The sequence below is a fragment of the Globicephala melas genome, chromosome 1 (genome assembly GCF_963455315.2).
Source record: "Globicephala melas chromosome 1, mGloMel1.2, whole genome shotgun sequence".
In the NCBI taxonomy this organism is placed as follows: Eukaryota; Metazoa; Chordata; class Mammalia; order Artiodactyla; family Delphinidae; genus Globicephala; species Globicephala melas.
The window spans coordinates 143,935,275-143,960,440 of NC_083314.1; the positions used below are offsets into that span (position 1 = coordinate 143,935,275).

A 25,166-nucleotide genomic window follows, 5' to 3' on the forward strand; every position below is an offset into this window, starting at 1 on the left:
TGGTCTTTGTCCCTAGTTCCTGACTCAGAGCTCTCAAATCCCTTGGAATTTCTGGAGTGATTGGAGCGAGCATCTTTGTTCTAATGAGGTGACTCTTGGCAGGCACCTAGATAGCTTCTGGATGGGGGCTGGATGCCAGAAAGACCAAACCTTGATTAGAAGCCTGGAACTTTCAACCCCATGCCCCCAACCTCAGCGGGAGAGGAGAGAGGCTAAAGATTGAATTAATAATCAATCATGCCTGTGTGATGAGACCCCCACTCCCACATAAATACCCCTAAATAATGGGGTTTGGAGAGTTTCTGGGTTAGTGAACACATCAAGGTGCTGGGAAGGTGGTGTATCCAGGGAGGGCATGGAAGCTCTGCACACATCCCTCCTTCCTTGCCCTACATATCTCTTCTATTTGACTGTTTCTGAGTTGTATCCTGTAATAAACTGAAAATAGCAAATAAAGTGCCTTCCCCAGTTCTGTGAGCCATTCTAGCAAATTATCAACCTGAGGAGGGGGTCGTGGAAACCCCCAATTTAAAGTCAGTCAGTCAGAAGTAGGGGTGGCCTGGGCTTAACAGTTGGCAACTAAAGCAGAGGCAGACTTGTGGGACTGAGCTTTTTAATTTGTGGGACCTGATGCTAACTCTGGATAGCTAGTGGCAGAAGTGAACTGAATCGAACTGTAGGACACCCAGTTGGTGTCAAACAAGTGGCAAAGTGGTTGTTGGAAAACACCCCGAGTCTCGTAATCTACTTTGACCTGTGAGACATTAGAAAATCTGATCTAAGCAGAGGTTTAAGAAGCACTGGTACAGTGCACTTGCCTTCTATTGCTGCCCAGAAACTGCCAAGTGAAGAAGCTCATGGAGACACAAGGCCCAGCTAACAACCTGTACCAACGGTCAGAGCTGAGAGTCAGGCCATCCTAGAGCATCTAGGCCTAGCTGAGCCACCAGATGACTGCAGCGACATGAATAGCTCCACAGAGACCAGCAGAAGAACTGTACAGCTTTGCTGAGTTCAAACTCTAGACCCACAGATTCATAAGTGAATAAAATGGATGCTGTTTTAAGCTGTAGTGTGTTTACAGCAATAGATGACTCATATATAATGGTATTTACTTTATAGGGATAGTGTGAAGATTAAACGAGTTAATGCACATAAACTGCTTACAAAAGTGCCTAGCACATAGTAGGTACTACATGAGCGTGAGCTTTCTATTTTTTTAAGTAATTAGAATTAACTCAAAACAATTCACCTTACCAAAAGACCAAGTACTTTGCTTTGTATTGTTGACTCTGAAAAAGTCTGTGAAAAGAATATACAGGTTACTTTATCATGAAGAAAAGAACTTTACAGGGACTTCCCTGGTGGTCCAGTGGGTGAGACTCCACACTCCCAGTGCAGGGGGCCCAGGTTCTATCCCTGGTCGGGGAACTAGATCCCGCATGCATGTCACAACTAAGAGTCTGCATGCCACAACTAAGAAGCCCTCATGCTGCAACTAAGAGTCTGCATGCTGCAACTAAGAAGTCCGCATGCCACAACTAAGACCAGGAGCAGCCAAAATAAATAAATTAAATAAATAAATAAATATTTTTAAAAAGGACTTTACACATAAACTCAATCCTGTCTTCCCACCTCCAAGACTTGGATGAAGATCGCCAATCCTTGATTTTCAATAACGTGCTTGCAGGCAGCTGGAGATTCATCTGTAAGATTCCAAAGTGCTTTCAAAGTAAACAAGAAGGTGACGTCATCTAAATTCTCAGTAGTCTTTTGTTTTACTATTGCTAGAAGTTCCTAAAAAACAAAGAGACGGAGTAAGATGCCCTAGTGACTGACTCAATTCCTGTATAAGGAAAGCAATGGTTAAGAAAAGCTTTAGAATCAAACCTCGGTTCTAAACCCAAGTCCTACCACTTAATAGCCCTGTGACCCACTTTCTCTCTATAAAATGACTTACACCTATTTTTTAGGGTTTTTGTGAGGAAAAAATACTAAAGTTTATCAAGCACTTAATCTAGTTCTTGGTGCTTGTTAATAAACCTCATAATCAAGTACATATCAGCTATTCCATTATTCACATATTGAGAATGTTTAGTCAACACCTTTTGGAAGTCAGGCACATATTCAGATAAGAGTGACAGATTAAAAAAAACAGTTTATCTCAACTAAATAAAATAATTTTTAGTTTTGGTAAATGCTCTGAAGGAAACACATAAAAGCCTAAGAATTTTCTTTAGAAAAGGTGGGAGAGGGAAGACTCCATACAAAGGTAATATGTAAAAGAGACCAAAAGAAAAAAAGGACAAGGCAGCTAAGCAAGGAATGAGGACATAAAAGGGGGCGGGGGGCAAATATTCCAGGCAAAAAAAAAAGTTTGCTGTTCTACACCACTGAGCAGGTCAGTATGGCTACAGGATAGCACTAGTTTGTAGTATAATATGTCCTAATAGCTTGAAGAAACCACTGACTTATTTAACAGAGATTCCAATATACCATTTCAAATCAGAATTTTTCTAGACAAAAGTTAAGCCAGTATTCATGGTTTCTTTCAAACATACTAGACTGTCATGTGAAAGGAAAAAGACAGCCATTTCCACTTAACCAGCTAATGAAAAGATACATAAAGTATAACAACGCTAAACAAACCAGATTATGTCTGTTTTCAGGAGGAATGAGACCATCTCAAATATTTTACCCAATCAGGAGAGAACACATCAAGAGAATTCACGAAAATGAAGCTGTTAGAGCCAGAAGAAGAATATGAGTGCACACCACGCAGGTAGCAATCACCTAGACAGCCAACAGGGTGAGTGCACCAAGGGAGGGAGCAGAAAGTGAGGCTGACCGGGAAAGCAACGACAGCTGTGGTCAGGCCCATGGTTAGATGCTTTACACAGTTTATCTTAATAATACTCAAAATAACTGCAAAATATTACTCCCATGTCCAATGTCAGTCTTTCAGATAAAGAATCTGAGGCGCAGAGGAGATAAGTCAATTACCTAAGGGCTATGGCTAGTTAGTGGCTGAACCTAGTTTGTTTTAATCTGAAGCCTGAACTTTTTTTTTTTTAATTTTTGAATTTTATTTTATTTATTTTTTTATACAGCAGGTTCTTATTGTCACCCATTTTATACACATCAGTGTATACATGTCAATCCCAATCGCCCAATTCATCACACCCCCACCCCCACCCCCCGCCGCTTTCCCCCCTTGGTGTCCATACGTTTGTTCTCTACCTCTGTGTCTCAATTTCTGACCTGCAAACCGGTTCATCTGTGCCATTTTTCTAGGTTCCACATATATGCGTTAATATATGATATTTGTTTTTCTCTTTCTGACTTACTTCACTCTGTATGACAGTCTCTAGATCCATCCACGTTAAAGCCTGAACTTTCGGTACCACTACCTAAAATGGTTTCTCCAAGAACTACAGGGCTACACTTCCCTCCGTGTTATTTTAAGCACTTGCTCTCCATATCGATATCTATCTCTCTCTACCTCTATTACTGTTAGCATTCCCAGTAACTCAGTGTTCTTCCACCACATCATCTTGGCAAAACTGCTACCTTAGTTAAACCCTACTTCATGCCCCACCTCCAAAATCTGAATATTGAAAAAGACTGTGCTCGAGTCTCACTCTTAATATCTGCCTCAAAATTTCAAAAGGGCATTCAACTGTACTGGCAATCCTACTATATTTCTCAATGAATTCACTCCAAAGACTACTATTTCATAATTCTCACTGCCCAAACTTTAACTGCCATCTTCTTGTTCCTCTCATTTGATCAATTCATCTGTTTTCACTGGGAACCATAGCTATGCTTCCTAACAAAATCTAACAACCTGCTTGCCCTTGCATCAGTGTACTCTGCCTTCCATTCTGCTCCAAACTAAAGCCAGCATCTGGGGACTTTCCTGGTGGTCCAGTGGCTAAGACTCCACGCTCCCAATGCCGGGGGCCTGGGTTCGATCCCTGGTCAGGGAACTAGATCCTGCATGCACGTCGCAACTAAGAAGTTCATGTGCCGCACAAAGATCCAGCGTGCCGCAACTAAGACCCTTTGTAGCCAAAATACACAAATAAATATTTTTTAAAAGCCCAATGACAAAAATTTCTCCTTTAAAAAAAAAAGAAAAGAATAAATTCAACAATATAAAATTTTTTAAAAAATTTACTGCATACCAAATCATGCCATAAATAAAGTAAAAACAGACTAACAGCCAACTGGGGGAAAATTACATGCATCCTATAAACATAAAGGAATCCTATAAATTAGAAAAAAGCCAGCAGCCCTAAAGAAAAACTAAAGGCCATGAACAGACAATTCACAGAAATTATAAATGCCTCTTCCAAAAAAAAGAAAAAGGCTCAAGCCTCACCTCAGAATAAGAGAAGTGCAAAATAAAACAATGATGTACATTTTTTCATAATCAATGTTAGCATAATCATAATGTAGACATTGATTTATTAAAACTTGTAATATAAATTTATTGGGGGTTGGGAAAGGAGGTAATTTGTATAGATGTATGTAGGAGAGCCAAATTCTTATTTACCATACCAGCAGAATCACAAGATAACATCTAAAACTGATCAATCTTTTTTTTTTTTAATTCGAGTATAGTTGCTTTACAGTTTTGTTAGTTTCTGCTGTACAACGAAGTGAATCAGCTATATGTATACATATATCCCCTCCCTCTTGGACCTCCCTCCCACGCCCCCCTCCCCGGCCATCCCACCCATCTAGGTCATCACAGAGCACCAAGCTGACAGCTCCCTGTGCTATACAGCAGGTTCCCACTAGCTATCTATTTTACACATGGTAGTGTATTTATGTCAATCCTAATCTCCCAACTCGTCCCACCCTCCCCGTCCCCTCATGTCCACATATCTGTTCTCTATGTCTGCGTCTCTATTCCTGCCCTGGATATAGGTCCATCTGTACCATTTTTCTAGATTCCACATGTATGCTTTAATATACGATATTTGTTTTTCTCTTTCTGACTTACTTCACTCTGTATGACAGACTGAAACCACAATTATAAGCATTTTATTTAGAGATATGGAGAAGAAATAGCTATATGAGTACAGAATAGTTTCTTCTGGGTAGCAGGTCTTACAGATTGTTCATTTTATAAGCTTTTTAAAATGATTTAATTTTGTAAACTATGTTCACAAATTACTTTTACTGAAAAAAAAAGTTATAAAAGTGACAATTAACCTACCTTAACTGCCATGAAGAGCTCTTCTTTAAGTTGTGCAGTTTGCTCAGGTGAGAGCTATAAACAAACAAAAAGCCGAAAGTGAAATGTTAGACCTCCATCAAAGCTCCACCAAGACTAGGGAGAGAGAAATTTTGCATTTAGCGATCACATACCTGCAGGGCTAGAATAGAGGTTATGCTCACTGCCATTGTTTGCATCTTGGGGTTTTCATGCTTACAGAGCCATCTCATAACAAATTTGGCAGCATCGAACCTAAAAAACAGTATTTTTCTCACAATAAAGTTTGTGAAACTACATGAGAAGTGAAGAAATCAGTTAGCCTCCCCAACAAATCTTGTTTAACAAAAATAGTCTTGGACTTGTAAAGCCTCCGCCATGAAAGCAAAGAGCATTTGGCAAAAAGAAGAGAAAATCAGAAGAGGAAAAGGAGAGCATGCAAAAAAGAACATGAGTGGGAACTGCACAGCAGGCCAGTGGTTAGGACTATGCGTTTTCACTGCCAAGAGCCCAGGTTCGATCCCTTGTCAGGAACTAAGATCCCAAAAGCCACGAGGCATGGCGATAAAAAAAAGAATGTGAGCAAAATGCACAAGATTCAAAGATTGACAGACCTAAAAAAGACTTATTTTTAGCAGTTTCAACTATGATGGGTCCGAAAAAGGAAATAAGTTCCCAAGAGGTAGTAATTTATAATCTGAATCGCAGACGGTGCTAAAATGCCACAGCAAACAAATCACTTAGCTAGACAGAATTCATGGTCCTTTATTCACGGCTTTTACTCAGCTCCAACAGATGACTGCTATACAGGAATGAAGGCTAGTTGGAAAAGAGCTTCCAACTTGTCAAAAGAAAGTGAAAATACAGATTTTTTTTTTTTTTAATGAGGAAGACCACCTTCCCCCTACTGTACTTTTAAAAGTCAACTCTCATGTTAAGTACACACTTTAATTAGATTTGAGAATGGCTTAGCCTACAACCTTGCATGCATAAATCATGGGCTTTGTTCATATCAGGCTGTGGCTAATTTTCCTGTTGGCAGCAACTATTATTAATGGCAACGATTATTAATGTTTTGGAACTCATGAATCTGAGAGATTACAATGGCCTCAAGAGGAACCCCTCTGGAGTCTACAATGATGTTTTGTGTGTGTTTTTTTTTTTTTTAAAAAAAAGCATTATCAATAAAATAATAACAAAAAGAATGGTTAATATTTAGAACAGTCTGCACTCTTATGCTAGGCACTGTGATAAGTACCTTACAAACATCATATCTAATCCTCCTAAGAGTCACTATTTTAAAAATGAGGAAACTTACACACAAAGATAATGAAAGGGTTAGGACTTGATTCGATGTTTTACTCTCTGGAGCCCATGTTCTTACCACCCACTGCCCTAAACTGGAATCACACTTTGGGAGACAACACTTGCAAGTATAGTACTTCCGAACACCTCTGTGGAAAAATCTCAACAGAACATTCTCCCCAAACACTTTATCCCAGCCTTAATCAGACCCTTGCTAGGCTAACAACCAAAAGCCAACAATGCTCAGAGTAACACTGGTCAACACCCCAAAATCAGATAATCCAATTTTATACTTGCCTGTCAAACGGAACATCCACAAGAATCCTGGAATTGGTTAAGGAGAGAAGGCAATTCTTCTGTAACTTAACGGAATAAAGAAAAGTAATTCTGAGCAAATGTATACTCATTCTAAATAAAGATTCTAATTAAACATTTGGAAGGTGCTACTAATAAGCTTTTCTTATTGAGAGCTCGTCGTGTACCTGGTCCTCTCCAAGTTCTTCATTTAATCTTACTATTAAACTCTGTAACATTCACCTTTGCCTAAAGAACAATCTTTCCCTTTTTTGGCAAAGAGGAGGTCTCCCTTCTCCCTGAACCCTAGAAGGATCTATGTGGAGAGTTGCCTGCCTGTGTGTCAGTCCAAATCAATTACCGGAAGTCTGGCCCATCTACTGAATGATAAATGCCTTTACCAGATCTCATAACTAATTCTGTGATAGAGCTTCTACTTTCTACCTATGATTGGTAGGGATTGAACTATGTCTTTAAAGATAGGAAAGAAAGAGAAAAGGCCTTCTAGGAAAGCTTTAGGAATAGAAAAATATAACAGCTCTTTGAAAGGCCATGAGTAGGCCAGTGACATGCACTGCCATGACAGCAGTGTATGAGGCAGGGATAGCAAACCTGAAATGCCAGCAGGAACTAGGCAGTAACATAAACAAGTGAAGAAAGCAGAGTACGAAACAATAGGGTAGTGGTAGGAATTATGGCAAACTGGAGAATTCATACCCTTCTATAGGGGCAGCTGTTACTCAGCTCCAACTGATGACTGCCATGCAGGAATTAAGACTGAATTGAGAAGGATCATCTAACTTTTCAAGAGAAAGTGGAAATACAGATTTTTTTTTAAACAAGGAAAGACCACCTTCCTTGTATTTTTAATAAATTGATTCCCATTTTAAGTACACACTTCAATTAGATTTGACAAATTTATAAAGATGTGTAACAATACCACCCACCACCACCACAAGCAACATAAAAAATATTTCCATCACCCCAAAGAGTTCCACTGTGCCCCCTTCCACTCAGTCCCAACCCTGAAAATTCCAGCCCCAGAAAATTATACTGTCGTTACAGATTAGCCTTTATTAAGATTTCACATAAGTAAAATCATATGGTATCTACTCTTTTGCGTCTGGCTTATTTTGCTCAGCATATAATGTTTTTGAGATTCATCCATGTTGTATATGTATCAGTACTTCATTCCTTCGTATCACCAAGTAGTATTTCCTTATATGAATGTATCACAATTTGTTTATCTACTCACCTGCCGCTGGACATTAAGTTTTCAGTTTGGGGGGGATTAAGAATAAAGATATTATGAGCATTTGTGTATAAGTCGTTATATGGTTATATGATTTCATTTCTCTAGGAGTAAAATGACTACGTAGCATGAAAGAGGACTTTCATGTCTAACTTTCAAAGGAATTACCAGACTGTCGAACTGGTGGTTTTACCATTTTATCTTAACATCAATATATGAGAATTTCAGTTTCTCTACACTCTTGTCAACACTTGGTATTGTCAGTTTTTTATTTCAATCAATCTAGGGGGTGTGTAGTGGTACCTAGGTGTGCAGTGGTATCCAAATGTGCTTTTAATTTGCATTTCCCTGATGGCTAAAGATACTGAGCATCTTTTCATGTGCTCATTTACCATCTGCCTATCTTCTTTGGTGAAGTATCTGTTCAAATCTTTTGCCTTCTTAAAAAATTGGTTTGTTTGTCTTGTGTCACAAGGCAAACAGTTCTTCACATTCTGGATAAAAGTCCTCTGTCATATACATAAAATGAACATTTTCCTCAGCCCTGGATTACCTTTTCATTTTTTAATGTCTGTGTGTGTTTGAGCAGAAGCTTCTAACTTTGATGAATTCCAATTTGTTATTTTTCTTTTATGATGTATGCTTTTTGTATCCTAAGGAAACTTTGCTTACTCTGACATCACGTTTTCTTCTAGAAGTTTTTAGCTTTTATATTATTTAGACCTTTAATTTAGCTTTTATATTTAGGTCTATGATTCGATTCAGTTTAATTTCACACATGATGTTAAGCCTATAGGATGTGCTAAAGTGTTAATAGTAGATGTTTCTGGGTAACTGGTTTCTGATCAATTTAAAAATTTTAAACCCTATTACTTATTTATATTTATTTTTTCTATAACAAACATGAATTCCTTACCTATTTCTCTCTCCCTCCCTTCCTCCCTCTTTCTCTCTCTCTCAGGATGAAAAATCAGAACTAAATAAAAAATATTTTTCATATATTTGTCCTCAAGTAAGCAGCAGTCAAATATTCAAACCAAATTACCTGCTGGTAATGGGGGAAATTTTTCAGAGCCTTGAAAAGTAGACAGGTAACCTCTGACAACAGACGAACAGGCATCCCCCTGGCCAGGTCCTGGCGTGTTAAGTTGAGGGCACAAGCACTGGCTGTGAACTGCACTGGCAAATCCAATGGATGATTCCTCATTCCTATAGCCACAAGCTGAAGATGAACTTGTTTTTAGTGGCATGTGACAACATTAGCATTCTTTACACAGTCTTATTTTTGTGTTAGTTGTCAAAAATATTTGCTTATTGGGACAAAAAGTAACAGATTTCCCCCTTCCTCGGCATTTATTTTTTAGGACACCAGCAATACCTTTCAATCCAAATGTAGCCATTAACTAGCTGTGTGACTTTAGGTAACTCACTTCCTTTCTCTGGACCTCTGTTTCATCATCTGTGCCTTCACAGTCATTTATTGAGCCTCAATCCACCCAAGACATTACGATAAGCACTACAGGGGACATAACATCAATCACTTATACCCTACTCCTGAGCATAAGGCCTTATGAAAGAAATAAGGTATGTTAACAAATAACACTGTAAGGGAGGTCAAAACATGAAGCTGAAAAAAAGCACCAAAAGAGAGGTGTAAATAAAGTGCTGCCTAAGGTGGTTATGCGGGGAACAATCATTTCTGGTACGGAAGTCAAAGGCTTCATTCAGAGGATGCATTTAGGCAGGGTCTCAGATGGGATCTGGATAGGAGATGGAGGTAGGGGTGGAATGGAGAGGAATTACTAGGGAAGGGAAATGTGATAAGAAAAAACATAAAGTGGACAAAAAGGTGGGATGAGTCCACCAAGAGAAGGGGAAGAAATCTGAATTTGAAATAATCTGAAAAGTGGTAAAACCTAATATTAGGGAGTTCCCTGGTGGCCCAGTGGTTAGGATTTGGTGCTTTCACTGCTGTGACCGGGTTCAATCCCTGGTCGGGGATCTGGGATCCCACAAGCCATGCAACACAGCCACAAACAACAAAAAAACCCCGTAACATTAGAAAGGCAACTAGAAGAGAGACTGCGTAAGACCTAGAGACAAATGTAAAATGAAGGTGTTATACTAAGCTTAGACCATACCTGCTCTAACATGCAGGGACAACGTGGTCTGCTTTGTCTATCCAATAGGGATAATCATCCTTACCCACCTCAGAGACCAGTCTGCTGATACACGCATGAACCATGATTTTATGAACTGTTAAGAGACCAGAGCCCCTGACTTTGACACCTACATGAACTCAGACCTGGGATACACTTCTCCTATGGAAAATGTCTTTTCTATATTGCTAAACTGCTCTTAGGATTTCACTGGATTGCCATCATCGACAATATAAACATGTATGAAGTAAAATAAACATGATTTTCAAAATCAAAAATCACACAGTCTTAGATATGAAAAGGACTTTTAGAACATCTAATTCAACCTCCTCCTTACAGATGGGAAACAAAGATCCCTAGTTTTTTCCTTTATACAGTACCATTTTTAAGTTATGAATAAATCTAATCTCCCATGGTACAGAAATAGCCCTAGTTTTATGGAACTACAAAAAGTTACAAATGATAAAAACAAGGTGACTTTAAGACTCTTCATTTTTATGTTACATTTAATTTTAAATAATTGCAGTTTTCCTTCCCAAACCACTTAAAACTTCCAATTACATTTAAAATAAATTCATTCTTCCGTAAACCAAAGCAAAGTTGGCCCGATCGATACTGGTAATTTTACTTTATTCACAAAATAACTTTAAACGGTAGACTTGGTTACCTTCAATTATTGTTATTTTGTTCTGTTCTTATTGGGGATACTGTGTTTTCTTTCAGAAAACCATATTTTAGATTTTAAAGAGTAAAGAAATAAAACAATGTTTAGGCAAAGTGAATTCATGTTTAAAGATTAAGTCCTGCTTTAGACAAAATAGTGCAATGCTTCTAGAATCCTCTGCTCAGACCAAATTCAAAAATTTGAATGATTCTAATTGATTCAGAGGCTCAAAACAAGAGATGTTCTAGCAGTTTAAGCCTAACACCATTCTCCTCTATTTGTGAGGGCACTTTGCCTCACGATAGAATAAGGCATATAAGTTAACCATATTCATCGTGTCTGATGAACAACTTTAATTGAACCAAATAATAAGTAGTAATAAAAACTACATTTCTGAGGTGCAGTTACCTTTAAAATAGCAGGCATGGCTACTTGCGTTGCAAATGTCTCTGCGAAGAGCTTGTAGAGAGCTTCCTTCATAAAACATGACCTATTCCTGTATCGGCTCAGTGCTTCTGAAATCTGACTCATATTGGCTCCTCCGGCAACCTGGAAAACAAGGATGTTACCAATAGGTTTCACCATTCACCTTCAAGCACAGGCTTTTAGAGCGTGTCCAGTGTTTGAAACAACAGATTTTCACTTAAATGTTTTAAGAGCTTAAATGTTTTAAGAGCTTGATCTCATTCAATCATAATTCTAGTAGGTAAAAGTTCTTCTCAACCTCATTTCTACATGGTGGGTCCAGAGAGGTGATGTACATTGTTAAATGTAACAAACCAGTTAAGTGGTGGGGCCAGATTCAAATACCATCTCCCTACAACTATATTACAGTTGAGACCGCAACTGAATACTAGCTAGCATGGAAATTCTTAAACAACCAATAAATAACCATGAATGCACGTCTTCTAAGTACTCATATAGAATGAATTAGACAATAAAAGACAGGGAAAAGACCACGTAAAATAACTAAGATGAAAAAGGAGTTAACCAGTTATATAATTAATTAATTAATATTAATATAATTCTTCCTTGCTACCACTGAAGTAATAATTTCAGAAAGTCTATATATAGACTTTGGGTCTGGAGGATAATGGTATCCTCCTGATCCAAACCATCAAATCAACAAAGAATGTAGATAAAAGTAGATATTACGCAGTTTTCAGCATTCCTGGGTGGTGAAGAAAAGAAGAAAATAAAGGGGTAAAATTCAGGATCCTACAAAATGAAAAGAAGAAAAACAACCTCTTCTCCACTCCACCATGACCAGTAGTCACATCACCCATTGAAGAAACATCACATCATTAAATTGACAGAAGAGTGCTTTTGAATTAGGAACCCTGTCAATTAAATGCCAATAAATAAAAAGATTCAAACCAATTCCATAAAAGCTACTGTAAGAAATTTTTTAAAAAGCAAATCTACACATTTCAGCTGAGAAAAACTCTTTCCATAAACCAACAACAAATCAGAAGAAAATTGTAACACAGCACTTTAAACTGAATTAAATCTTCTTAATCAGCATGTTAGGATGTGAAAAAACACCTTCAACAGAAAGATGAAACAAGGGATGATTAAACTCAGGAAAAAGACAAAAGCATATCAAACAAAAATTAAGTTACAAAGTACCCAAGGAAGAGTAGAGTTGAATAAATATTTAGTAAGGAGAAGAAATGCAAGAAATAAACAAGAGAAAGAAATTTTAAGAAAGAAGAAGTAAAAAGGAATCTAAGATTGAGTGCTTATATAGAAAAAAATAAAGAAGATCCAACACACATATACTTGAAGTTCCTGGGGAAGAAATGAACTAATATTTAAAACTACTACCAAGAAAAACTTTCCAGAAATAAAAAAAAGACCTAAATCAATACACTGAAATAATCTACCAGCTACCTGGGAAAACTGACCCAGATCAAGTCTGAGACATAGCACAATATAAGGATTAAATTTAAAGATAAAGAAAAAAATCTTCAGGGCCTTCACATAAAAAGATCAAACAAATTAGAGAATTAGACTGTCATCAGACTTAACAAGCAACACACAAAGCAATGTAACAGTGGACAAGCATTTTCAAGAAATAAGGGAAAAAAAAGTAAACAAAGGAGTTTATATCCATGCTTGCAACTTCTAGAGGAAGTATGGACAGTAAATTGTGGTTCAATTCCATAAATTTCAGCTCTTACCACAATAACCGCTGTCCATGCCCCAACCTACCCCCCAGACACCAGCACATGCTCCTAGAGCTCCCTGCACTTAGCTTGTGAGAGCCCATGTGGGAAAACGGACCCTGCCCTCCAAATATCAGGGATCCGTGCTCTGATCACTGCTTGCTGCTTCTGATAACAGGTACAAAGAGGTGAGCAGCCACTGTTGTTGCACCCCCACCCCACCAACTGTTCAAAGCCCCTCTCCCACAGCTAAAGTGACTTCCAGGGGATTTAAAGGGCTGCCCCTTCATTGTTTTCTTTTTCCCCTTTTAGGAGACATTAATGACTATGACATTCAAAACAACTGCATATACAAAGGAAATTCCAAAGTGACTGCACATGCCCAGGAAAAGGCTCAAAAAAGACCTAAAAAGACCTTAAAGTTTATACTTCAGGCTGATCCTCAACACAGACCCAAAATACAAAAACAATAACAAAAGCATCAAAACCCAGGAAAGGAAAAAAACCTGATTTCCAGAGTTTCCATATTATTAGTTTCAAATGTCCAGTTTTCAACAACAACAAAAACAAATCATAAAGCATATTAAAAAATAGGAAAGCATAGTCCATTCAAAAGGAAAAAGAAGAAAAATCAAAAGACACAGTCCCTGGGGCTTCCCTGGTGGCGCAGTGGTTAAGAATCCACCTGCCAATGCAGGGGACACGGGTTTGAGCCCTGGTCCGGGAAGATCCCACGTGCCACGGAGCAACTAAACCCATGTGCCACAACTACTGAGCCTGTGCTCTAGAGCCCACGAGCCACAACTACTGAGCCCACGTGCCACAACTATTGAAGCCCGCACACCTAGAGCCCGTGCTCCGCAACAAGAGAAGCCACCTCAATGAGAAGCCCATGCACCGCAATGAAGAGTAGCCCCCACTCGCCACAACTAGAGAAAGCCCACACGCAGCAACAACAAAGACCCAATACAGCCAAATTTTTTTTTAATTAATAGTTTTTAAAAATCTTACAATAAAAAAATCAACTCAAAATGGATCAAAGACTTAAATTTATGACCTAAAACTATAAAACTCTTACAAGGAAACATGGGGCAAAATCTTCACAATATTATACTTGGCAGTGATTTCTTGGATATGACACCAAAGGAACAAGCAACAAAAGAAATGCAGACAAACTGAACTTCATGAAAAAAGACAACCCAGAGAATGGGAGAAAATATTTGAAAATCATACATCATAAGGAATTAATATCCAGACTACATAAAGAACTCCTATAACTCAACAACAACAACAAAAAAAACCCCAAGCAACCTGATTTAAAAGTTGGCAAAGGACTTCATCAGACGTTTCTTCAAAGACATACCAATGGTCAATAAGCTCCTTATAAAAGACGCCCAATATCACTGATCAGTATGGAAATGCAAATCAAAACTTCAAGGGATTTCTCTGGCAGCCCAGTGGTTAAGACTCCGTGCTTCCAATGCAAGAAGTGCCGGTTCGATTCCTGGTCAGGGAATTAAAATGCCACAGGCCGCACAGTACAGCCAAAAAAATAAATAAAATAAAAATTAAAAGGGTTATCCCTGTAAAAAGAAAAAAAACTTCAATGAGATACCACCTCACATCCATTAGTATGGCTACTACTAAAAAATTTAAAAACAGGGATTTCCCTGGTGGCACAGTGGTTAAGAATCCACCTGCCAATGCAGGGGACATGGGTTTGATCTCTGGTCTCAGAAGATCCCACGAGCCATGGAGCAACTAAGTCCGTGCGCCAAAACTACTGAGCCTGTGCTCTAGAGCCCACAAGCCACAACTACTGAAGTCCATGTGCCCTAGAGCCCGCATGCCACAACTACTGAGCCCACACGCCACAACTACTGAGCCCACACACAACTACTGAAGCCCATACACTCTAGGGACCACGTGCCACAATTACTGAGCCCGTGTGCTGCAAATACTGAAGCCCACACGTCTAGAGCCTGTGCTCCACAACAAGAGAAGCCACCGCAATGAGAAGCCTGTGCACCGCAACAAAGAGTAGCCCCCCGCTTGCCACAAATAGAAAGAAAGCCTGTGTGCAGCAACAAAGACCCAACCGAGCCAAAAATAAATTTAAAAAAATTTTTTTAAAGTCTCTGCTGCTATTTACAATAGCCAGACAGATGAATGGACAAAGAAGATGTGGCACATATATACAATGCAATATTACTCAGCCATAAAAAGAAACAATAAAATTGAGTTATTTGTAGTGAGGTAGATGGACCAAACTCTGTCATACTGAGTGAGGTAAGTCAGAAAGAGAAAAACAAATACCGTATGCTAACACATATATACGGAATCTTAAAAAAAAAAAAAAAACGGTTCTGGAGAACCTAGGGGCAGGAGGAATAAAGACACAGATGTAGAGAATGGACCTGAGGACATGGGGAGGGGGAAGGGTACGCTGGGATGAAGTGAGAGAGTGGCATGGACATATATGCCAAATGTAAAACAGCTAGCTAGAGGGAAGCAGCCGCAAAGCACAGGGAGATCAGCTCGGTGCTCTGTGTCCACCTAGAGGGGTGGGATAGGGAGGGTGGGAGGGAGACGCAAGAGGGAGGAGATATGGGGATATATGTATACATATAGCTGATTCACTTTGTTATACAGAAGAAACTAACACATCATTGTAAAGCAATTATACTCCAATAAAGATGTTAAAAAATTTTTTTAATGTCTCTGCTAACCTTTAAAAAATTTAAAATTAAAAAACAGAAAATAATATATGTTCGCAAGTATGTGAAGAAAACGGAAGATTTGTGCACTGTTAGTGGGAATGTAAAATTGTACAGCTGCTGTAGAAAACAGTATGGCAGTTCTTCAAAAAATTAATAGAATTACCATAAGATCTAGCAATTCCACTTCAGGATATATACCAAAAGAATTAAAAGCAGGGTCTTGGGAGTTCCCTGGTGGCCTAGTGGTTAGGATTCCGGGCTTTCACTGCTGTGGCCCAGGTTCAATCCCTGGAACTGAGATCCCTCAAGCTGTGTGGCACAGCAAAAAAAAAAACAAAGGCAGGGTCTCAAAGAGATATTTGTATACCCATGCTTGTAACAACATTATTCACAATTACCAACACAGCCAAAACATGGAAGCAACCCAAGTGTTCATCGATGATAAACAGACAAGCAAAATGTGGTAAACACATAATGGATGTTATTCAACCTGAAAAAGGCAGTATGCCACAACACGGATGAACCCTGAGGACGCTATGCAAAGTGAAATGAGCCAGTCACAAAAAGACAAGTACTGTATGATTCCACTTACATGAGGTAGTTAGAATAGTCAAATTCATAGGGACAAAAGTAGAATGGGAGTTGTCAGGGTCCAGGGAGAAGGGGTAATGGGAGTTACTGTTTAATGGGTATAGAATTTCAGCCTTACAAGATGAAAAGAGCTATGAAGATGAATGGTGGTGACGGTTGAACAAAATTATGAATGTATGTAAAACCACTGAACTATACACTTAAAAAAGATTAAAATGATAAATTTTATGTTATATGTATTTTACCATCCCCTCCCAAAAAACGGGAACATGAACTGACACAGGATGATTTCCAAGACATACTGCTTAGTAAAAAAAGCAAAGTGTAGAGTACATATACTATGCTACCTATTGTGTAAGAAGAGGAAATTTTAAAACCTAAATATATGTGCTTAGTACTTTGACGATACTCTCAGTCAAGAGGGAAAAGAAAGAACTGCAAACATATCTTCAACTTTTTTTAGTAGGTTTGTGTTTCATAGTATAGGTGTGGGACTTCCCTGGTGGCGCAGTGTTTAAGACTCTGCGCTCCAATGCAGGGGGCCCAGGTTCAATCCCTGGCCAGGGAACTAGATCCCACATGCATGCCTCAACTAAGAGTTCCATGCCACAACTAAGGAGCCGGAGACCCGCAACTAAGGAGCCCTCCTGCTGCAACTAAGACCCGGCGCAACCGAATAAATAAATAAATAATGTAAAAGAAAAAAACAAGTAGTATAGGTGTAGCAACTCTGAAACTATTTTATATGTGTTGTAGGATTAAGCAAATGTGCTGACGCTTTTGAGAGCCAAAGTTCTCACTGTGGGAAAGAGAGATACATATACAGAATGTGGAAGGGCAAAGAACAGTGTGAGGATGGTCATTTGGAAGTATCACTTTTAAACTTACTTCATCTATTTCTTGGCTCTGTTTGCTGAAAGGGCTTAAAAACACATCTAGTACTCAAATATTGGTTTCCTCCTAAAAGGAACCAGGGCTTCTGGGAGAAATGTCTAATTCCAAGGCCAAAACAGAGAAGTATAAGAAGCCTAGAAAATCTTAGTTTGCCAGAAAGTAAAGAAGTACTCAAAATAATAACAACAACAAAAATGGGGGCATGTAAAAACTGACACGGGAGCTCTCATTGGCCAACCTGTGACAAATTGAGCATCACAATAATTAAGAAGAGTAATGAGGGGCTTCCCTGGTGGTGCAGTGGTTGAGAGTCCGCCTGCCGATGCAGGGGACACGGGTTCGTGCCCCGGTCCGGGAAGATCCCACATGCCGCGGAGTGGCTGGGCCCGTGAGCCATGGCCGCTGAGCCTGCGCGTCCGGAGCCTGTGCTCCGCAATGGGAGAGGCCACAACAGTGAGAGGCCCACATACCGCAAAATAAAAGAAAAAAAAAAAAAAGAGTAATGAACTATAAATCATTGAAAACATCAGGAATCAATGAGTCCACATTAAGGATACGTTAGACATGCTAAATGTAGAAAGGAGAGCTGGAGTTGGAAAATCACCACTTCGCAACCACTGCAGTAAAGATTGGTTCAGGTAAGAAACATCAATGGATGCTGTATCTAGATCAGAAAGTTTGATGAGGACCAGGATATTGGCATAGTCTTCTAATATCTTATATATTGCTTATTAGTTTCAAGAGGAATAGTATTACCTATGTAGTGTAGAAACAATACAACAGTATATAGATAATATTTTATCTGCACCTGGCTATTTTACCTAGTACCTGAACAATACTTTGACCAAGTGATGAAAAGTAACTTCACTAATGAGGGGCACTGTGTGCTTCATGTTGTAATATACTTGAGAAGGACACAACAACCCTTATGTGGTATTCCGGGCAGAGATGGGAGAACCTGAATATAATTATGAGGAAGCATCAGACTAACCCAAAATGAGGAGTATTCTTCAAAAAAGCCAACGAAACAATGCTGGTCTGTATTCTTCAAAAATATCAATGTAACAAAGGACAGGAAGGACTAAGGAACTCTTCTAGTTTAAATTATAAAGAAATATGACGACTGAATGCAAAAATAATCCTGGACTAAAAGGAAAAATATTTTATAAAGGGCATTACTGGGATAATATATATAGTAGATTATATAAAAGTATTGCATCAATGCTAAATTCCCTGAAATTTGATAGCTGCACTGTGGTCATCCTTGAGACTATCCTTGCTCTCGGAAGAGTCCAGGAGACTATCCTTGCTCTAGGATATACAAACTAAAGTATGTTAAGGGGCAGAGGGACATGATGTATGCAACCTACCCTCAAGAAAAAAACTCTGTGCGTGTGTGTGTGCACGTGTGTGTACACGTGCATATAGAGATAAAATATGAAAAAACAAATTTGGAAAAATGTTTAAAGTTAGTGATCTGCAAAGTTAAAAATTATTTAAAAATAATTTTTCAAGTACTATACATAGATCAACTGCCCAACGACCTACACATTATTAAGAATCTAAACGCTGGATATATTCTAAAATTTTTTAAATTTTTGTGATCATCCAGATGTAAGAGCTGAAAGAGAAACAAAGGATAAGCCATAGTAAGGCTAAGCGGAAGACCAGATAGCTGTTGCATCACCCTCTCTCTCCAGGGCTTCCTACAGATGTCATTACAAAACAATCCTCAAAAGGGATTCTTGCTACGCCCCACCAGTGGATCAACAAGGATTTCTTAGCAAATGAAAATGTTACATGGCTCTTAATACTAATGGCGGGTGCCCTTTCCACCCATTTTAAAGCAATTAAGTACACGTTGCCCACTCTAACACTGGGTGCAGGAAATAACACATACTTGTTCTGTTAGGTTTTCACTAACACTTAATTTTATCCATTTTAATTTAAGCAAACTTTTGATTAACCCAAACAAAAATACTTAGTATATTTTGCATCTGATTCTAGCAATACATGTTTCTCTTAAATATAAGATTTTCTGAAAAACACCTTTTAAACTTACCATACCTTACACTCCATGTAAGTCTAGATTAAGATCTTTAGAGTTTCTTAGTACTAGGAAGATTATGGTCTCTCCTCTCCATCCCCACAATATCCAACACTGTATATAAGGCATAATTTAAAATTTTCAAAATAAACTAAACTTACATGTATACCAGATAAAGGTTACTGAAAGAAGACTTCTCTCATTTTCTTTTGGTGTACCCACTTTGACAGTATCTTAACTACATGCATAATCTGCCTACAGAATAGTCTAGCACTTGTCCAATATTACTGTATATATCAGGAGTTGATGTGTTAAAATCTATTTTTTTAAATCACTGTGGTCTTTTGATCATTGTGACACTAAATGCCATTAATCTGAAACTGGCCTAGGTGTTCATTCATGGTAAACATCTCTACTATACACATTTAATTTGAAAGTTCAAATTATCTATTTGTAGCCTAATGATGTAACTGATGGCTTCCAGCTTCATTAACAAGCCAGAAAATTAAAAGGACTTTAAAATACAACAATTGCTATTTTCAAATCAAAAGAATAAAACTGTGAAAACAACTAATGACTGTAAATCACTTTTCTCTCTCACCCTAGGAAAAATTACATACGGTATAATTATTTTTTTAAAGGGGTTCTTTTAAAGTGGTGGTTCTGAACCTCGGCTGCACGCTAGAATTACGTGCAAGCTTTCAAAATCCTGATGCCCAGAACAAGTCCCAGACCAATGAAATCAGAATCTCTGGGGAGAGATTCAGTGTATTTTAAAGCTCCCAAAGTGTTTATAATGTACAACTGAGGTAGAAAGCCACTGTTTTAAAAGAGAAATATTCTAGATATTTAAATATATGCTGCTTTAAAAACAGCACCATGAGAGGCTATAAACATATTCCAGCAGTGTTCAATGCTTTTTTCTTAAGACTCTTCTAAAAATTGCTTTTTGTCATACCTTCACCAAAAATGGTGTTAGGCATATTGATCACCTGCCTTATTCATTATATTTAGCTGTTACTAGAGGTGAAAACACTAGCTTTAGAGTCACAAAGACCAGGATACAAGTCTCAGCTCTATCATTTAATACTTCTATGACTGTGGATAAGTAGCTTAACTTCCCTGAGCTTCCATTTCCTCATCCATAAAAAACAATGTGCATGACATCTGGCACATAAGAGGTAATGTATAAATGGCTCTGCTTATCATTATCAAACCAGACTCGAAGACGTGGAGGCTAGGACTGTATCTTGTTTACAGTTATATTTTCACAACCTACCACACAGTAGCTACGCAATAATTCTTAATTAAGCTCCTTAAGAATTTTTTAATCTGTCTTTGTAACCCTAATGCCTAGTACAGATTCTGATATACAACAAAAACTTAAAACTGTTTTGAACAAATGAAACAAACTTATTTCAGTAAAGAACAAACCCTCAAGTCTTGCGCTGTAGCAAAGAATTCAGAATAACCAGCATCCGTAGCCAACAGTCCCACAAATTGCATCGCAGGCCGCTGCTGTATAAACAGTTCTACAGCTTCATCAGTGATGCAACTGCCCCCAGAAATGTCCAGTGACACAATGTTAGGCAGAATATCCTTCTGCTGTAGCAAATGAAAAGCTAGATCTGACTTGAGTTGCCTGTGATCAGATATATCAAGGTGAAGCAGACATTTAAGTTCTCTAATGACTGCGAGAATCTGTGGTTTGGTCATGGTCAGGCATTTTAGATAGTGCATTGTGAGAGATCTGAGTCGATCCTTACAGGTGAGGAGTGCAGAGATGTTAGTGACCAGAGTATTAGAGATATCCAAGCTTTCCAGTCTGGGTAACTGAGAAACATTAGCCAGGTCTTCACTATGAAAACAAACACTGAAAACACTTAAGATGCGAAGACCGGTGAGCTGACCAAAGAACAACAGTCTTGAATTGCGAGGGATGCTTGCTGAGTCCAACAGGAGACATCGGAGGTTTTGCTGGATCCAGCTATTGCTGCAGAGTCCACTTAGGATGTCTGGAATTGAGAGGTCAGTGTGTACTGCAGTAGCATCCAGTTCAATGAGTCTGTGATGGCAGAAGGCTTGTATGAACGCAGCTGTAGATATTTTAGCTTTCTGAATACTGACCAGCTTCAGTTTCATTTGGTTGCCTCGGAAAATGCTTGCCGTTCTATCAGTCAGCTTGCCTATAAGAGAACCAGAACCAGCTTGTAATAACAACTAAATCTCATGCCTTTTCCAGGAGGTGTTATGGCCAAAGAACTTTGACAGATGCTAATAATAACAACAATAATGACCTACATTTACTACTTACTCTGTGCCAAGCACTGTTCTAAACCCTTTACTCAAATCATCTCATTTACTCTTTACAATAACACCATAAAAGAACTATGATTATTACCATCTTATAGCTGAGGAAACTCGAGCTTAAAGAGGTTAAGTAACTTGCTCAAGGTCAAAATGTGTGGAAGAATCAAGCATCAAAATCAGTTTGACTCCAGAGCCCACAGTTTTAACCACAGCAACCTTGTTCACAGAAAAAAAAGAACAAAATAAAAGAGGTAGGTAAGTATAGGGTATATAATATGAAAACAGCACTAATGACTACTTTTAACCAAATTAGTGCACAGCCTTTGGTAAGTCACTTACCTCTCTAGGCCTCATTTTCCTCATCTGTAAAATGAGTGGGTTATACTAGATTTCATTTAGAAACGATTTACTAAGCATCTTCTATGTGTGAGATCCCATGTTAAGTAATAGGCTCACAAGGTAATTAGACACCTGTGACCATAAAGAATTCAGTCTAGGAAGCATGTCAGGCAAATAAATTATTATAATAATGTATTATATCCAATGGTGATTCATACCAGGTACTGAATTAATACAAATGAGGTTAACATCGGGGAAGGTTTTTAAGATGGAATATCAGTCTCCCAGGGTGAAGGTGGAAGGTGGAAGAACACGCCAAAGACACGGAGGCACAGAACAACAGATTTTCCAGAATGACCCTAAGTAGATCAGTGCTACTGGCCCATAGCGTACAAGGGGAAGCATGGCTGGAAGTGAAAGTGGAGAGGGAGGTAAAAGGCAGATGGGGCCCGTAAACAAAGCTAGGAAACGCAGACATTTACCCTATAAACAACAATGAACAACTCAAAATTTTTAAGCAAAAACAAAATGGTCATAATTATTTTTTTAGAAAGACCAATTATGTGATAATGTAACAAGAATTAGGATGGTATTTGATGGGAGTGAGATGGGGCAAGAGATTATTAATGATTTTAATGATGAGAAATGAAAGTTTAAACTGACAGAACATGGTAGCTGAATGGACTAGGGGAAAGAATTGAGGAAAAAGGTGTATAAGATGGTTCACAAGTTCCCAGTTTGAGTTGGTCTGTGCTACTAAGATAGGAAAAAGGAAACCCCAATATTCAAGGCTTTGAGAAGGAACTTATTACATTTATTCAACAAATATCAAGTGCTCAAGGTATGCAAAGTGCTATGCTACAAGCTGAGGACGGTGAATGAGACAGACATGGCTCCTGCCATCTTGGGGTTTATTTACATCCTAGAAGGAGAACACAGATACAAAAGAATATAAAACAAGCAGAATACTACTAACATTAAAAATGTAGTCAGTGTTCTAAAGGAAACAAACAAGACAAGAATATAATACAGGGGTGGGGAAAAGGAGGAGGAGGACAAGAATCTTCTGTCTCTCGGTGAGGTATGAGGAGGCGACATTTAAGCTGAGACCAAAAGGATATGAAAAGCAACGGCAGCTGTCATTCCAGACACGAGGAGCTAAAGACCTGATATGGGAAAGAGCTTGGCTTTTTCTGTGAAATGAGAGAAAAGCAGTGTGGCTGAAGCATAGTTGGTGAACGGGATACCAGCATCTGACAGGTTAGAGACAGAGGCAAGAGTCAGACCTTACAGGCCAGGGTAAATAATTGGCATTTTATCCTAAGTACAAGGAGAAGCCTTTAAAGAGTGACAGAGGTGTAGACAGATCTGATTAAGGTATGAGAGGACTGCTCTCTGCCGTGTGGCAGAGCTTGGCGAGGGGCAGAATTGGAGGTAAGGAAACCATTTGGGAGACCAGGGGAGAAGTAAGAGAAAGGTGTCAATGACAGGGGCTAGGAGGAAAAGAACGTTTGAGATATGTATTTTGAAGACAGAAAATGTGTCAACAGAATCAAGGGTAGAGGGAGGAGGAATGAAAAATGACTCCTAAGTCACTGAACAACTAGGAAGATTTTGAGATGGGAGGAAATGGCAGTGTAGCAGATGCTGTGATGGGACACCAGATCACATTTAGAGATAAAGGACTTACTACTTGAGCTGCTGGGAATGCCACCAACTGACAGCCCTCATCTATGGGGACTGCATCAGCTGAAAAGAACTGCTTCACCCATGGTCATACCACTTTCCCATGGAAACCCATATCCCAAGACTGTGTTGGGAGGTATAAAGATCCAGCCCTCACGCCCTAATGCAACACAGATCTGAGTAGTTATTCCACCTTCAGGACTTCCCATAAGATCAGCCGAGGCCTTCTCAGTTCTACATATTTTAAATCTAAAAGACTGAAGCATAAACATTTGGAATTAATCAGCATAGAGACAGTAATTAAAACCATGGGAATGGATGACATGAGAATGTAAGAAGAGGAACAAGGACCAAGTACCAAAAAGCATCTACGTTTAAGATCAAATAGCAGAATGAGGAATAATAGCCATGATAATAACTAACCATTTTTGAATGTTCTGAACATTTTAGATATACTAACTCCCTGAATCCTCATAAAACCCAATGAAGTATGTATTACTATTAGTCATACTTTACAGATGAGATGAGGCATAAGGAACTTAAGTAACTGGCCCATGGAAATGGTGGCAAACCCAAATAGTCTGGCACCAAAGCCAGAACTCTTACCCTTTCTGTACTACCCTTCAAGGGAAGCTAGATGAGCAGACAGATAAGCAGCAGCCACTGAGGTAGAAGAAAAACCAAAAGAATATGATGATTCAGCAGCCCAGAGAAGAGTTATAAGATATGTAAGAGGCATCCTGGATATGTGGTTCTGGAGCTTAGAATAAAGACCTGCACTGGAAACTCTGCGAAATTCAAGTAGAAGTGGTAGCTAAATCAAACAAAATTACCCAGGTAGTGTACAAAGTGAGAAGGGTACCCAAGACAGAAACTTGAGGAACATAAAACATTTCACATATATATGGAGAAACAGAGGCATACAAACGAAACTGTGGAATAGTAACCAAGGATAAAATTAAAAAACAGAAAAACAAAGTACTCTAAGCCAGGAAAGTTGAGAGTAATAAACATTGTCATACATACAAGAACCCCTGATGATTTAATAAATCTAGGAAGGTAACAATCATCTGGCCACCAAAAGTGAAAAACAACCAGGCAATCAGACTTTATTCACACCCTTAAGAAGTATAGGGCACTACCAAACATCAAACCTGAATCTGATCAAGACTCTACCTCTAATTTCCAATTTATAGGAATTACAAGGATCAGAGAAACATGTCAAATCATTGCAGTCAAACAATGGTAAAGTCCAGATTGTAGGACACTTTACAAAACAAATGACCAGTTTCTTTAAAAAAAAAGAAAATAACTGGAAAATCCCAAAATACATGGAGATTAAACAACACACTTCTAAATAACATGAGTCAAAGAAAAAATGTGAAAGAGAAACTGAAAAATATTTTGAATTAAATGAAAATGAAAACACAACTTATCAATATCTATGGGATGCAGCAAAGGCAGTGCTTAGAGGGAAAGTTATAGCCCTGAATGCATATATTAGAAAAGAAAG

General features: G+C 38.5%; 1 protein-coding gene across 1 annotated transcript in view; it reads right to left on the reverse strand.

Annotated features, from left to right (window-relative positions):
* ZYG11A (zyg-11 family member A, cell cycle regulator) overlaps nucleotides 1-25,166 on the reverse strand; it is a 58,123-nt gene that overhangs the window by 9,668 nt on the left and 23,289 nt on the right. Inside the window, exons 3-10 of the mRNA XM_030870161.2 lie at nucleotides 20,753-21,504; nucleotides 11,307-11,447; nucleotides 9,121-9,297; nucleotides 6,827-6,891; nucleotides 5,380-5,479; nucleotides 5,228-5,281; nucleotides 1,636-1,797; nucleotides 1,258-1,302 (exon numbers count right to left, since the gene is read on the reverse strand). Coding sequence (XP_030726021.1) covers nucleotides 1,258-1,302; nucleotides 1,636-1,797; nucleotides 5,228-5,281; nucleotides 5,380-5,479; nucleotides 6,827-6,891; nucleotides 9,121-9,297; nucleotides 11,307-11,447; nucleotides 20,753-21,504 — 1,496 coding nt within the window. The remainder of the gene's footprint in view (nucleotides 1-1,257; nucleotides 1,303-1,635; nucleotides 1,798-5,227; nucleotides 5,282-5,379; nucleotides 5,480-6,826; nucleotides 6,892-9,120; nucleotides 9,298-11,306; nucleotides 11,448-20,752; nucleotides 21,505-25,166) is intronic.